The 13363-nt window shown below is 45.7% G+C and overlaps 1 protein-coding gene across 5 annotated transcripts in view; it reads right to left on the reverse strand.

The window, feature by feature from the left end:
• Positions 1 to 2631: 2631 nt before the first annotated feature.
• LOC135920498 (uncharacterized) overlaps positions 2632 to 13363 on the reverse strand; it is a 166260-nt gene continuing 155528 nt past the window's right edge. For 4 of the 5 annotated variants that reach the window (XM_065454768.1, XM_065454770.1, XM_065454767.2 and 1 more), the window contains 2 exons: positions 7313 to 7375; positions 2632 to 3072 (listed from right to left, as the gene is read on the reverse strand). In XM_065454768.1, the coding sequence (XP_065310840.1) occupies positions 2831 to 3072; positions 7313 to 7375 (305 nt within the window). In that variant the 3' untranslated portion in view covers positions 2632 to 2830. The remainder of the gene's footprint in view (positions 3073 to 7312; positions 7376 to 13363) is intronic. The other variant, XM_070528977.1, reaches the window with a different exon arrangement.

The raw sequence follows: 13363 nt of genomic DNA on the forward strand, positions 1-13363 counted from the left end.
TTCACGCATCGCTGAGCCGCTGACACAGCTAACTAAATGTGACGTCGAGTTCAAGTGGGAAACGCCACAGGCCGACGCATTTCAAGAACTCAAACGACGCACGCAGTCGCCGCCCGTACTTGCGCACTTCGGCGAGCACGCCGATACCGAAATACACACTGACGCCAGTAGCCTAGGCCTCGGTGCCGTCCTAGTCCAGAGAAAAGATGGACATGAACACGTGATAGCTTACGCTAGCCGATCATTGTCAAAAGCAGAAGGCAATTATTCTACAACCGAAAAGGAATATTGCGTCGCCATCGTTTGGGCCACAGCGAAATTTCGCCCTTACCTATATGGCAGGCCATTCAAGGTGGTCAGCGATCATCACGCGTTGTGTTGGCTAGCTAACCTAAAAGACCCTTCAGGACGGCTGGCACGGTGGAGCCTCAGGCTACAAGAATACATCACTGTAACCTACAAGTCCGGGCGAAAACACTCAGATGCCGATTGCCTATCCCGCACCCCCATTGACCCGCCGCCGCAAGATGACGAGGATGACGACGCCTTCCTTGGAATAATGAGCGCGGAAGACTTCGCCGAACAGCAACGAGGAGACTCGGAGCTAAAAGCCCTAATCGAGTATTTGGAAGGGCACACCGACGTTGTCCCAAGGGCATTTAGGCGTGGAGAATCTTCGTTCACGCTTCAAAACAACCTACTCGTGAAGAAGAACTTCTGACCAGTCCGCGCCAACTACCTTCTTGTTGTTCCGTCGGCGCTACGTCCAGAAGTACTGCACGCCCTACATGACGATCCGACCGCTGGGCACCTCGGTTTCTCCCGGACGCTATCGAGGATACAAGAAAGGTATTACTGGCCGCGCCTAACCGCCGATGTCGCCCGTTACGTCAAGACATGCCGCGACTGTCAGCGACGCAAGACACCACCGACAAGACCAGCGGGATTACTTCAGCCGATCCAGCCTCCTTACCGACCTTTTCAGCAGATCGGTATGGACTTGTTGGGACCGTTTCCGACATCAGCTTCCGGAAATAAGTGGATTGTCGTGGCGACGGACTATCTAACCCGCTTCGCTGAAACCAAAGCTCTACCGAAAGGCAGCGCAGCCGAAGTGGCTAAAGTTTTCGTCGAGAACATCCTGTTGCGACATGGTGCTCCAGAAGTCTTCATCACCGACAGAGGAACGGCCTTTACAGCGGAGCTCACTCAAGCCATTCTGAACTACAGTCAGACAAGGCACAGGAGGGCAACGGCCTACCATCCGCAGACGAATGGTCTTACGGAGCGGCTGAATAAGACCCTCGCCGACATGCTAGCGATGTACGTCGACGTCGAACACAAGACGTGGGATGCCGTCCTGCCGTACGTAACATTCGCTTACAACACGGCGGTGCAAGAAACAACACAGATCACGCCGTTCAAGTTGGTTTACGGCAGGAACCCGACGACGACGCTTGACGCCATGTTGCCGCACGTCACTGACGAAGAGAATCTTGACGTCGCTACCTATCTCCAGCGCGCCGAAGAAGCCCGACAACTCGCCCGCCTACGGATCAAAAACCAGCAGCGTACCGACAGCCGACGCTACAACATCCGACGACGCTTCGTCGAGTACCAGCCCGGCGACCGTGTTTGGGTATGGACCCCGATACGCCGACGAGGACTGAGTGAGAAACTACTACGACGCTATTTCGCACCCTACAAGGTCATCCGACGTATTGGCGCACTGGACTATGAGGTCGTGCCAGACGGCATTTCGCATTCACAGCGGCGCCGCGCACGACCTGAAGTAGTCCACGTGGTGCGTCTTAAACCGTTTTACGGACGCTAACGAACTTCCCTTATTTTGTTGTTTTCTTTGCTACGAGTGCTTATTTATTACTTTCGTTTGTTTACTTTTTAAGAGGGGGGTAATGACACGTGTACTTATCTTTATCGGGCGACCACGTTTGGCCGCCTAACAAATGTTATCGTGCAGCACGGGACGCGCCTGCATGTATCCGAAGTTTCTGGAAAGTTATCGATGCTTCTATCCGCTGTCTGTTGTCGCCGAACGTTGTGTTATCTGATTTCATCGCTTGACACGAATGATGTAGAACATTTTAGAAGGCATGCGGGTCCCAACGTTTAATCTGGAACATTCGATGATTGCTGTATAAAAGCCGACGCGCTTGACCCGCTGGTCAGATTTTCGACGATCGCCGACCGTGTTCGCCGCTATCGTTGTGCTATAAGTGTAGCCTGTTTTGAGGGCACAGGTTCGCCCAATAAAAGTTAGTTTTGTCGTTCACAGTATTGCTACTGTGTTATTCACCGTCACTACCACGTGACAATATGTGGACTTGCTCCTCATAGACTGCCCAGTTGGACCCATGTCCCTCGAACGGCTCGAGCCTCCCGTACAGCAGCATTGTGGCAGGAACTGGGGGCGGTGTTTCGCTGCTCGTGGCAGCGTGGGCCGATCTGTGGGCTGTACTATTTGCGATTGTTTGTTGTATCTGAAACGCAGTGCCATTGCTGTAATAGATATTTGACGGCTGCACCACCCTAGTTTGTAATTACCGAGCATTCATAAGTGGGCTCGATTGAAACAATTTATCAGCCTAACAACAGACTGAAGCCAGAGAATGCATGAACATGAGGCATGGTTTATTACAGAAAAGAAAAACAAATTTGTTTCACCCACCAGAACTTCTCGGTCCGAGTGTGTATATTCTCTATGTACAAAGCACACGGCACACTACCATTGTTCACATTTGTCACTGCATGCACAATGTGTCCCGGCTTGGTGATTCACTCAGCACCGTCTCTGTTGCCTGCCATGAGCTCAGCTGCTAAAGCCGGCCGATGTGTGGAGGCGCCTCGGGTGGTAGGTCTTGCGGCGAAGCAGTCGCCGCACCTGCACCCTCAGTGCCCGGTTCTCAACCAGGACCCGCCGTCTCTGCGCCCGCACGACAGCGAGCCTTTTCTGGGCACGCAACAACTTCTCCTCCAGATCGTCGATGCGGTCCCACAGGTCTTCCTCACTGGTCAGAGGTCTCCGGTCCAGCATGCAGGCCAGTGCGTCCGCTGCACACACCATGGCGGCATTAAGCATCTACTCTTGGCTGTGTTGTACCTGCTTTAACTTTTACCTTACCAGGCCAAAGGAAATCATTTAGATCGGCAGCTCTTTGAAGCTAAACTTTGCCGCTGGAACTCTTCCATGAATAATGCCATGCACAATATAAAATAAAGGGTGCGCTTACACTATTGGTCAGATTTTGCAACTTTAAGCAGATTGTGGAACCTCAAAGAATTAAACTTCGACACACGGTATCGTCAAAATGAGTCTCAATTGTTCCTCGCACTTCTGAAATCAAACATAGCAGACTGTATCCTTTGGTCGACTCGGCTATATAAGTTTTCAATGGCAGCAGCAATGACGGCATGGGCGCTCCTGTCAGATTGTCTAATTTTTCTGCTCTGTCTACATTAGTTTAGCAATGCCTGAAACATTAGCAAAGGCACAGGAGTGCGCATTGTTTCGATTGTGTTTGACTAACATCAAGCCCAGCTTTATTTCTTTTCTGCAGTGGGTAGCTTTGAGCTTTCACAGTGTATGTACGGCATATTGTGAGAAATCCTCTGCATCTCATGATGTTTTCACTCACACTAAAGCATGCAGTGTGAACTGGCGGCTCTTTATGCGAAGTGTCACTCGACTGCATGGGTCCCAGAAAAACTATAAGAATGCAAACATTATACTAATGCACAAAAAGGGAGACGTTAAAGAATTGAAAAATTATCGGCCCATTAGCTTACTCCCAGTATTATATAAAATATTTACCAAAATAATCTCCAATGGAATAACGGCAACACTGGACTTTAGTCAACCAAGAGAACAGGCTGGCTTAAGGAAGGGATACTCTACGCACAATGGATCACATCCATGTCATTAATCAGGTTATCGAGAAATCCGCGAGTACAGTAAGCCTCTCTATACGGCATATAATAGATTACGAAAAGGCATTTGATTCAGTAGAGACACCAACAGTCATAGTGGCATTACGTAATCAAGGAGTACAGAACGCTTACCATTTTTACAAATATCTTGGAAAATATCTACAGAAGTTCTACAGCTACCTTAATTCTACACCAGAAAAGCAGGAAGATATCTATAAAGAAAGAGGTCAGACAAGGAGACACAATCTCTCCAATGCTATTCACTGCGTGCTTGGAAGAAGTATTCAAGCTGTTAAACTGGGAAGGCTTAGGAGTAAGGATCGACGGCGAATACCTCAGCAACCTTCGGTTTGCCGATGACATTGTTCTATTCAGCAACAATGCAGACGAGCTACAACAAATGATTGAGGATCTTAACAGAGAGATTGTGAGAGTGGGTTGAAGATTAATATGCAGAAGACAAAGAAAATGATGAATACCTGGGCAAAGGAACAAGAGTTCAGGATCGCCAATCGGCCTCTAGAGTGTATGAAGGAGTACATTTACCGAGGTCAATTAATCACAGGGAACACTGATCATGAGAAAGAAATTCAGAGAAGAATAAAAATGGATTGGGTCGCAAACATCGCAGAAATTGCCAGCTCCTGACTGGAAGCTTGCCATTATCACTGAAAAGGAAGGTGTACATTCAGTGCATTTTACCAGTGCTGGCATATGGGGCAGAGACTTGGAGACTGACAAGGAGGCTTGAGAACAAGTTAAGGACCGTGCACAGAGCAAAGGAACGAAGATTGCTAGGCATAACGTTAAGAGACAGAAAGATCAAGATTGCTTGAATCAGAGAGCAAACGGATATAAACGATATTCTAATTGAAATCAAGAGAAAAAAATGGAGCTGGGCAGGTCACGTAATGCGACGGTTAGATAATCATAGGACCATTAGGGTTACAGAATTGGTACCAGGAGAAGGGAAGCGCAGTAGAGGACGGCAGAAGACTAGGTGGAGCGATGAAATTAGGAAATTTGCGGGCGCTAGTTGGAATCGGTTGGCGCAGGACAGGGGTAATTGGAGATCGCAGGGAGAGGCCTTCATCCTGCAGTGGAGATAAAACAGGCTGATGATGATGATCATCATCATCATCAGCGCGCAGTCAATTTCAGACCGACCTTCCATAGAAGCTAGGCTAGCACTCCGATCTCTTACTTTTTAAACACCACCTGTGCAAATGTCCTTATTGATTACTGCACAATACTGTAAATTGCTGTATAGCACTGTGCAAAGCATGTAAAGCCTCCAGTTTAAGTTCAAAGACACCTTGCCTACAGAAGAAAGCTGATCAAGCATCGTAAGTATGAGGAGGTTAACAGATGTTCGCCTGCGGAACAACTACTGCTTCAAGAGGCTGAAGAATGAAAAAAAGAAAAGAACCAGGTTCTTTCATCAGTCAGAACAAACACTGTCTGCACAATAGGCACAAGCCAGTTTTCACTTTTGCAAAGCTATGGCTTTCCTGCATAACCTTAGCGTCACTATAACTAATAGCTACCTTAGAACGACAGAAAGCTGAGCTAGTTGGTAAGGATTCATTATGCAAAAAAGAAGTGAGGCATGCAGACAGGACACAAGAGTAGAGAAGTGGACAACACGAACGCCGACTATCAACTGAAGGGAGCACTGAGGCGAAAAAAGAAAGAAGACACAAAACTCATCTGCGCATGCTCAGGAATGGTAACACCACGTGTCAGTCGGGTACACGTGCCGGTCTACGTGAGAGATAGCTGTTAAGGCACTTAATCTCTTCCTTACGTAAAGTAATCGAAGGCTTACTCACGCTCGCACTTCCACTATCATATATATGCCATGCCTCTATCATAAGACGCGTATCTTCATTCTTATGCCTGTACAATATCGCGCATTCATCTAACTCTGGCGTGCAGTTACAATCTCGGCAATGTAGCGAAAGATTAGAAGGCGATCCACCGGTTAACGACCTTTTATGTTCCATTAGCCTCTGATTGATACACTATGTATGTATGTATGTATGTATGTATGTATGTATGTATGTATGTATGTATGTATGTATGTATGTATGTATGTATGTATGTATGTATGAATACACTATGTATCAAACAATATGTATTGTTTCCCACCCTGCTAAAATCCCCTATAGGGATTGCAGTATTGATAAATAAATAAATAAATAAATAATAAATAATAATATTCACGCCTTGAAATCTGTGTAATCTTTTTGCGGTACTTAATTTGAAAGGTAGGATAAATTGTACACATATTGCTATTATATAAGTTTCTTTTTTTTAATCTTAATACTTGGGTAAGATTTGCAAATGACAGTATTTTTTATTCATGTTTGTCCTAGTCTAATGCATCTCCCTTCCCAAGTATTCCAAGTTTTATTTTTACACTTTGCTTCTTACAATTAAACCACTATAGATGTGGCTTCATTGCTCCAGTTAAGTCTGATGGTAGCTGCGCATGTAAAACAAAAGAAAAGAACAGCAATCCAATGGAACATGAGCATGAACAATAAGACGACACTCTTCCAACCATATGGTTTATTGTCTCTAAAAGCACCAATATGCAGGGTGTCCCAGCTAACATGAGGCAAACTGTAAAATAAAAAAAAACAAGGAAAACTGGTATAGTATACAATTATGATAATGCATATTAGGTCATCACTCCTCTTCCACCACAAGGATATCTTATACGTCTAATTAGCTTGCTAATTAGACAGTACTAAACAAATTTTTTATTTCTTTAATTCAGGGCATGACTTCCAATGGGCAAGCTTTTACAGGATCACAAAACACCTCATTTGGACATTTTCATTGCATGATTTGAGATGATTTGCATTCATGATTTTTTTGTTGTGCTCTGCTCATAGCGTGTAAAACATAAAAAGTTCAAGATGATTATGTGCCCGCTTGCTGTGATTCCAATAGCCTCAAAAGCAATTTGAAGAAACGAAAATAATCCGATTTGAACAGAGTGCACTCAGCACCATGCAGACTTTCTGACATTCATTGCATTGACAATTTTGAAAGCATAGCACGCAGATCTTTGTCATGTCTTGGTGTCCTATTTAGATGTCCCTGAACATTACAAGCCTAGCCGCAGCTGCAACGCATTTTATTCACGCTACCAGTGAGAACCTGATTCATTGGCACCCTTACCATGTTCCTCCTGGTCAGTGTCAAGTATTTACACTAAGCCAGGCCACTCATTCAGATCTGCTATCTTTGCGCTGTGAAATTGTAGGCAAGCCCATTCACCCTGGCAGAACTCGCCATCATTCTGTCCAACAGCTTAAATGTGAAAGAACAGCTAGAGAAGTGCACTACTTACCATCAACGTCAACCACATGCTTCAGCGCAGACAAAGGGTTGTCCGGCCTTTGAAAATCTGCAACTGAATTGGGGGCATTTGGGAAAAGGGCATTGGACTATTCATTTTATCCGCACCATGTAAAGGGATGAAAACCACAGAACATGCAAAAGTTGATGTAATACTGAAGAGGAGTAAAGCTCAAAAGATGATACTATTGATCAGAAAAAACAAGCCTTTTACTCAGAGGCTGGTTATTTGTGCTTGCTGGTAACAGCACGCACATGACTTTTACGATGTTAGATTTTTCACTGCAAAGAATATTTTCCTTATACACAATGTATAGTTGAGCTCCACTACATAACATTTCATGTTTATGTCTATTATAATCGCTGGGTTGAAAAATTTGCACACTTGCTCTACATAGGAAATATATCAGAAAAATGTGCACATTTACGAATAGTGACCATTAAACTGCAGGACCGAACTGAATAATTCAATTCATTAAACAAAATTTTTCAATATTTGCACACTCTAACGTGCTTGTCATTCACATCCAAGCAATACAAACTGTTCACAAGAACAGAGAGACTGGTAGTGATGAACAATAAAAAATGTTGCTGGAGACTTGTCTTTGGTGGGGCAACAACTGACAGTGACAAGCACCCTTTGTTGAAGCATTTCCTCCAGCATGAGGCGTACCATGTTCAGCCACTGTCGATCGTCACGAACACAGGGCGTGCCAAAGAGTATTGATAATGCAGCCGGATACAGTTTCCAAGCCGGCAGTGTTCTGAAGCTGGTTGGTATAAAATACTTGTCTATTGTAGTAACTAAACATTCACAGAGTATTGATATTTTGCACACGGTGAACAGGTATATATATAAATATACAACAAAATTTATGTCACTGTATGCTTGCGTGTCTGTACTGCAGAAATCCCACTTGTGCTTCTAAAGAACGAAGCATGCATGCCTGCCAAAATCCAATGTAAGTGCTAGTATCCATGTTCACTGCTAGCCTATCCTGCATTTTCAACCTTCACAACGAAGGTGATGAAGTGCAAAGGTGCTGAATGCCATGGCCAACCACTGTTTTTGAAACCCAATTGACAATGATGCCATCCAATCGCACGAAAAAGTAGTAATATATTCCTTTTTTTCTATTTGGTGGGCACCCTTTAAAAAAATTTCACTGGGTTTTTCTGAGCATGCCCTACAAATTTTCAAATAAAAAAAATAGTGACAGTTGTAACTTAACACAACTACAATATGTGTGCATGTGTGTGTGCATGCGCGCACACAAACAGATGCATGTTGGGTGTTTCAACAAAGAATAAGTAAATATTTATTAATTTCATCAGAGTTACAATGTCAGAGGTAGTCGGACAATGGGTGATAAAGGTGCCTTATTACTCGGAAATTTGAAGCAAGTTCTCCACACAACCGTGAGCATAAGTATACAGACAACGGGTTGGTCTGCACACTTTGCAGGTTTGTCACCAACCTAAAGTTGGATAACGCAGTCCAAACTTAACATATGAACACCACACTGCAATCATTGATTTTCAATTGTGAGTCTAAGGAATGAAGAAACATTTTTTGTTTTTTCAAGAAACCTGCGCTCAATACACTTCTGCCAAGTGTATCATGACATATAAATCTGCTAGATCTGCAAAAAGTGCGATTTCCTTCAGAGGGGTAGTGTGACGCTCTATGGGTGCATGAAACGAAAACTAAAAGGCCAGAGCGTGCACATAGCCACGCTTTCGTATAAATATCACAGGGCGGAGGGGAGTGCCCACAGTTCCCACTAATCATAGCCATTAGAACAGAAAGTACGAGAATGCTACATGCAAGACTGGGCACGGCGGACCATATGGAAAACTGGCTCTAAGCATGCCTCCCCTTCTACTTATCCAGGCTCTGCTGCTTGGCTTCGGCGATGAAAACGACACGTGCTACAACCACATCCGCTTGCCAATATCAACTGATACAACTTTCACCGATCCCCCTGTCCATGACACAGCAAGGCTCATCCGTCCCCCTGCCGGCCACTTCGGTTGGGGAGTGACGTCATCCTCAACAACCGGTATAAGAGCACAACCCCAGCACTTCCGACTTCACTGGGCACGGCGGACCACACGGAAAACTGGCTCTAAGCATGCCTCCCCTTCTGCTTATCCAGGTTCTGCTGCTTGGCTTGGCCGATGAAAACGACACGTGCTACAACCACATCCGCTTGCCAATATCAACTGATACAACTTTCACCGATCCCCCTGTCCATGACACAGCAAGGCTCATCCGTCCCCCTGCCGGCCACTTCGGTTGGGGAGTGACGTCATCCTCAGCAACCGGTATAAGAGCACAACCCCAGCACTTCGACTTCACTGGGCACGGCGGACCACACGGAAAACTGGCTCTAAGCATGCCGTCCCTTCTGCTTATCCAGGTTCTGCTGCTTGGCTTCGCCGATGAAAACGACACGTGCTACAACCACATCCGCTTGCCAATATCAACTGATACAACTTTCACCGATCCCCCTGTCCATGACACAGCAAGGCTCATCCGTCCCCCTGCCGGCCACTTCGGTTGGGGAGTGACGTCATCCTCAGCAACCGGTATAAGAGCACAACCCCAGCACTTCGACTTCACTGGGCACGGCGGACCACACGGAAAACTGGCTCTAAGCATGCCGTCCCTTCTGCTTATCCAGGTTCTGCTGCTTGGCTTCGCCGATGAAAACGACACGTGCTACAACCACATCCGCTTGCTAATATCAACTGATACAACTTTCACCGATCCCCCTGTCCATGACACAGCAAGGCTCATCCGTCCCCCTGCCGGCCACTTCGGTTGGGGAGTGACGTCATCCTCAGCAACCGGTATAAGAGAACATCCCCAGCACTTCGACTTCACTGGGCACGGCGGACCACACGGAAAACTGGCTCTAAGCATGCCGTCCCTTCTGCTTATCCAGGTTCTGCTGCTTGGCTTCGCCGATGAAAACGACACGTGCTACAACCACATCCGCTTGCCAATATCAACTGATACAACTTTCACCGATCCCCCTGTCCATGACACAGCAAGGCTCATCCGTCCCCCTGCCGGCCACTTCGGTTGGGGAGTGACGTCACCCTCAGCAACCGGTATAAGAGCACAACCCCAGCACTTCGACTTCACTGGGCACGGCGGACCACACGGAAAACTGGCTCTAAGCATGCCGTCCCTTCTGCTTATCCAGGTTCTGCTGCTTGGCTTCGCCGATGAAAACGACACGTGCTACAACCACATCCGCTTGCCAATATCAACTGATACAACTTTCACCGATCCCCCTGTCCATGACACAGCAAGGCTCATCCGTCCCCCTGCCGGCCACTTCGGTTGGGGAGTGACGTCATCCTCAGCAACCGGTATAAGAGCACAACCCCAGCACTTCGACTTCACTGGGCACGGCGGACCACACGGAAAACTGGCTCTAAGCATGCCGTCCCTTCTGCTTATCCAGGTTCTGCTGCTTGGCTTCGCCGATGAAAACGACACGTGCTACAACCACATCCGCTTGCCAATATCAACTGATACAACTTTCACCGATCCCCCTGTCCATGACACAGCAAGGCTCATCCGTCCCCCTGCCGGCCACTTCGGTTGGGGAGTGACGTCATCCTCAGCAACCGGTATAAGAGCACAACCCCAGCACTTCGACTTCACTGGGCACGGCGGACCACACGGAAAACTGGCTCTAAGCATGCCGTCCCTTCTGCTTATCCAGGTTCTGCTGCTTGGCTTCGCCGATGAAAACGACACGTGCTACAACCACATCCGCTTGCTAATATCAACTGATACAACTTTCACCGATCCCCCTGTCCATGACACAGCAAGGCTCATCCGTCCCCCTGCCGGCCACTTCGGTTGGGGAGTGACGTCATCCTCAGCAACCGGTATAAGAGAACATCCCCAGCACTTCGACTTCACTGGGCACGGCGGACCACACGGGAAACTGGCTCTAAGCATGCCTTCCCTTCTGCTTATCCAGGTTGGTTGCTACTCCTCATGCAGAAGCGATAACCGTATGTTGCTGGTACTGCCGTACCCACGGCATTTGATGTGCATTGCATATGAATGCTTAATTGTGTGCAAACTGCTCTTATGCGGTGATGTAGAAAGCAACCCTGGCCCCCCTGTTCAGGAAATGTTCGATAAAATCATATGATATCCCAAACCATCATACAGCAGGAAATTTCGGAACTGAAAGCTTTCCAAAGTAAGCTAGATATATCTCTCAGCTCCTTAGCAACTAGACTAGATCGCATAGAACATCTGTTTGGCGACTGCAAGGCCGGTATTGAACCACTTGCTCCAATCGAACAGCATATGAATTCGATAAAGCAGTCATTTTCCAAGCAACATCAAAAGCTCACTGACCTAGAGGATCACAGTCGTCGCTCGAATTTGATTATACATGGCATAATGGAAGATACCTCTGAAACTGAAGAGGAACTTAAAAATAAGGTGATTTATGAGGTCTTTGAAAAACACCTTGGTGTCTCAACACCATCCATTGCCCGTATACATAGAATAGGAAAAGCAATTAACAATTCAAACCGACCTGTAATCGCATTCTTCCAAGATTTTAATGAAAAAAAGGCCCTGTATGCAAATGTTTGTAAACTTAAAGGTTCGGCTTTTTCCATACAAAATGATTATCCTAAGGAGACACTAAGAAAACGAAAATTGCTCTAGGAATCTTGCAAAACCGAAAGGAAGGATGGAAAGAAGGCTTATCTCGTTCATGACAAGCTCAAAATCGGCAACAGCACGTACGCTTGGAACGATTCAACTGAACAACGGATTAGCCTTTCTCCTCTCTCTTCTAGTAACTCTGATTGACAGACCACCTTAAATAACCCAGCTCTTCGTGACCTTGTTATCTTAAACATAAATGCCCAAAGCATAGTGAACAAGGCAACTGCCCTTGAGATCGCTCTGTTTACTCACAGCCCTGATATAGTTGTTTTAACCGAGACTTGGCTTCACTGTGATATCACAAATGATTGCATCTTTCCTCCACCATACACTGTATTTAGGCGTGATAGGGGGTCACGAGGAGGTGGCGTAGCCATTTTACTAAAACCGAATGTTTCCGCTATAGTTCTGAATTCACCAGAAAACCATGAAAGCCTTCCTCTGAAAATCACGTATCTTGGCTACACTTTCATCTTATGTGCACTGTATAGGCGCCCTAGTTCAGATCTGGACTATCTGCATAAACTGCAGGATTTTTTGTTCAACTACAGAAACAAAAAATTTATACTTGCAGGGGATTTCAATCTGCCAACCATAAACTGGTCTAACGAAAACCTTGGATGTTCTGAAAATGCTGACGCTATCTATGATATAATGTTGTCCCATAACCTTCAGCAAATAGTCACCGAACCAACTAGAATACATGGTTCTACTGAGTCAATCTTAGATTTAGTATTAATAAAACACTCTTTTTGTGATTACACAGTATCTGTTCATGACGGGATATCTGATCACAAGTTAGTAGTCGGATCTTTACCTGTAGTCCACGGACGTATAAAAAAAGGAAAGCATAAGAACGTAAAAGATTATTCAAAAGCACTGCTTGAATCCACCCTTGATTACTTGGAATTGGCTTATGAAAGCTTCGAGGGAACCAGTGTCACAGTTATGAAACACATTCAAGGAACACTGTAAATATTGTATCAATAGCTTCATACCCGATAAGAAGAAGCGCTTAAAGAAAGCAAATCCCTGGATAAATAGGCACATTATTCACCTAAAACGAAGGCTTAAACGGCTGAAGAAAGCTAAGAATGCCAGTTCTAGTCAGTTAGCTATTTTAGCAGAAGAGCTTTCTTCTAGCATTAAATCAGCAAAAGAACATTACAGAGAGTCTTCCACAATTTATACGAAATGATCCCCATAAATTTTGGGATCACCTTCGAACTTCCCACAAGCAAATAAATCAAATCACTGTGCATAACAACGTGATTACGCGTCCTCAATCAATTGCTACGCATTTCAATGCCTACTTTCATTCTGTAT

This window comes from Dermacentor albipictus, unplaced genomic scaffold, assembly GCF_038994185.2.
Source record: "Dermacentor albipictus isolate Rhodes 1998 colony unplaced genomic scaffold, USDA_Dalb.pri_finalv2 scaffold_16, whole genome shotgun sequence".
In the NCBI taxonomy this organism is placed as follows: Eukaryota; Metazoa; Arthropoda; class Arachnida; order Ixodida; family Ixodidae; genus Dermacentor; species Dermacentor albipictus.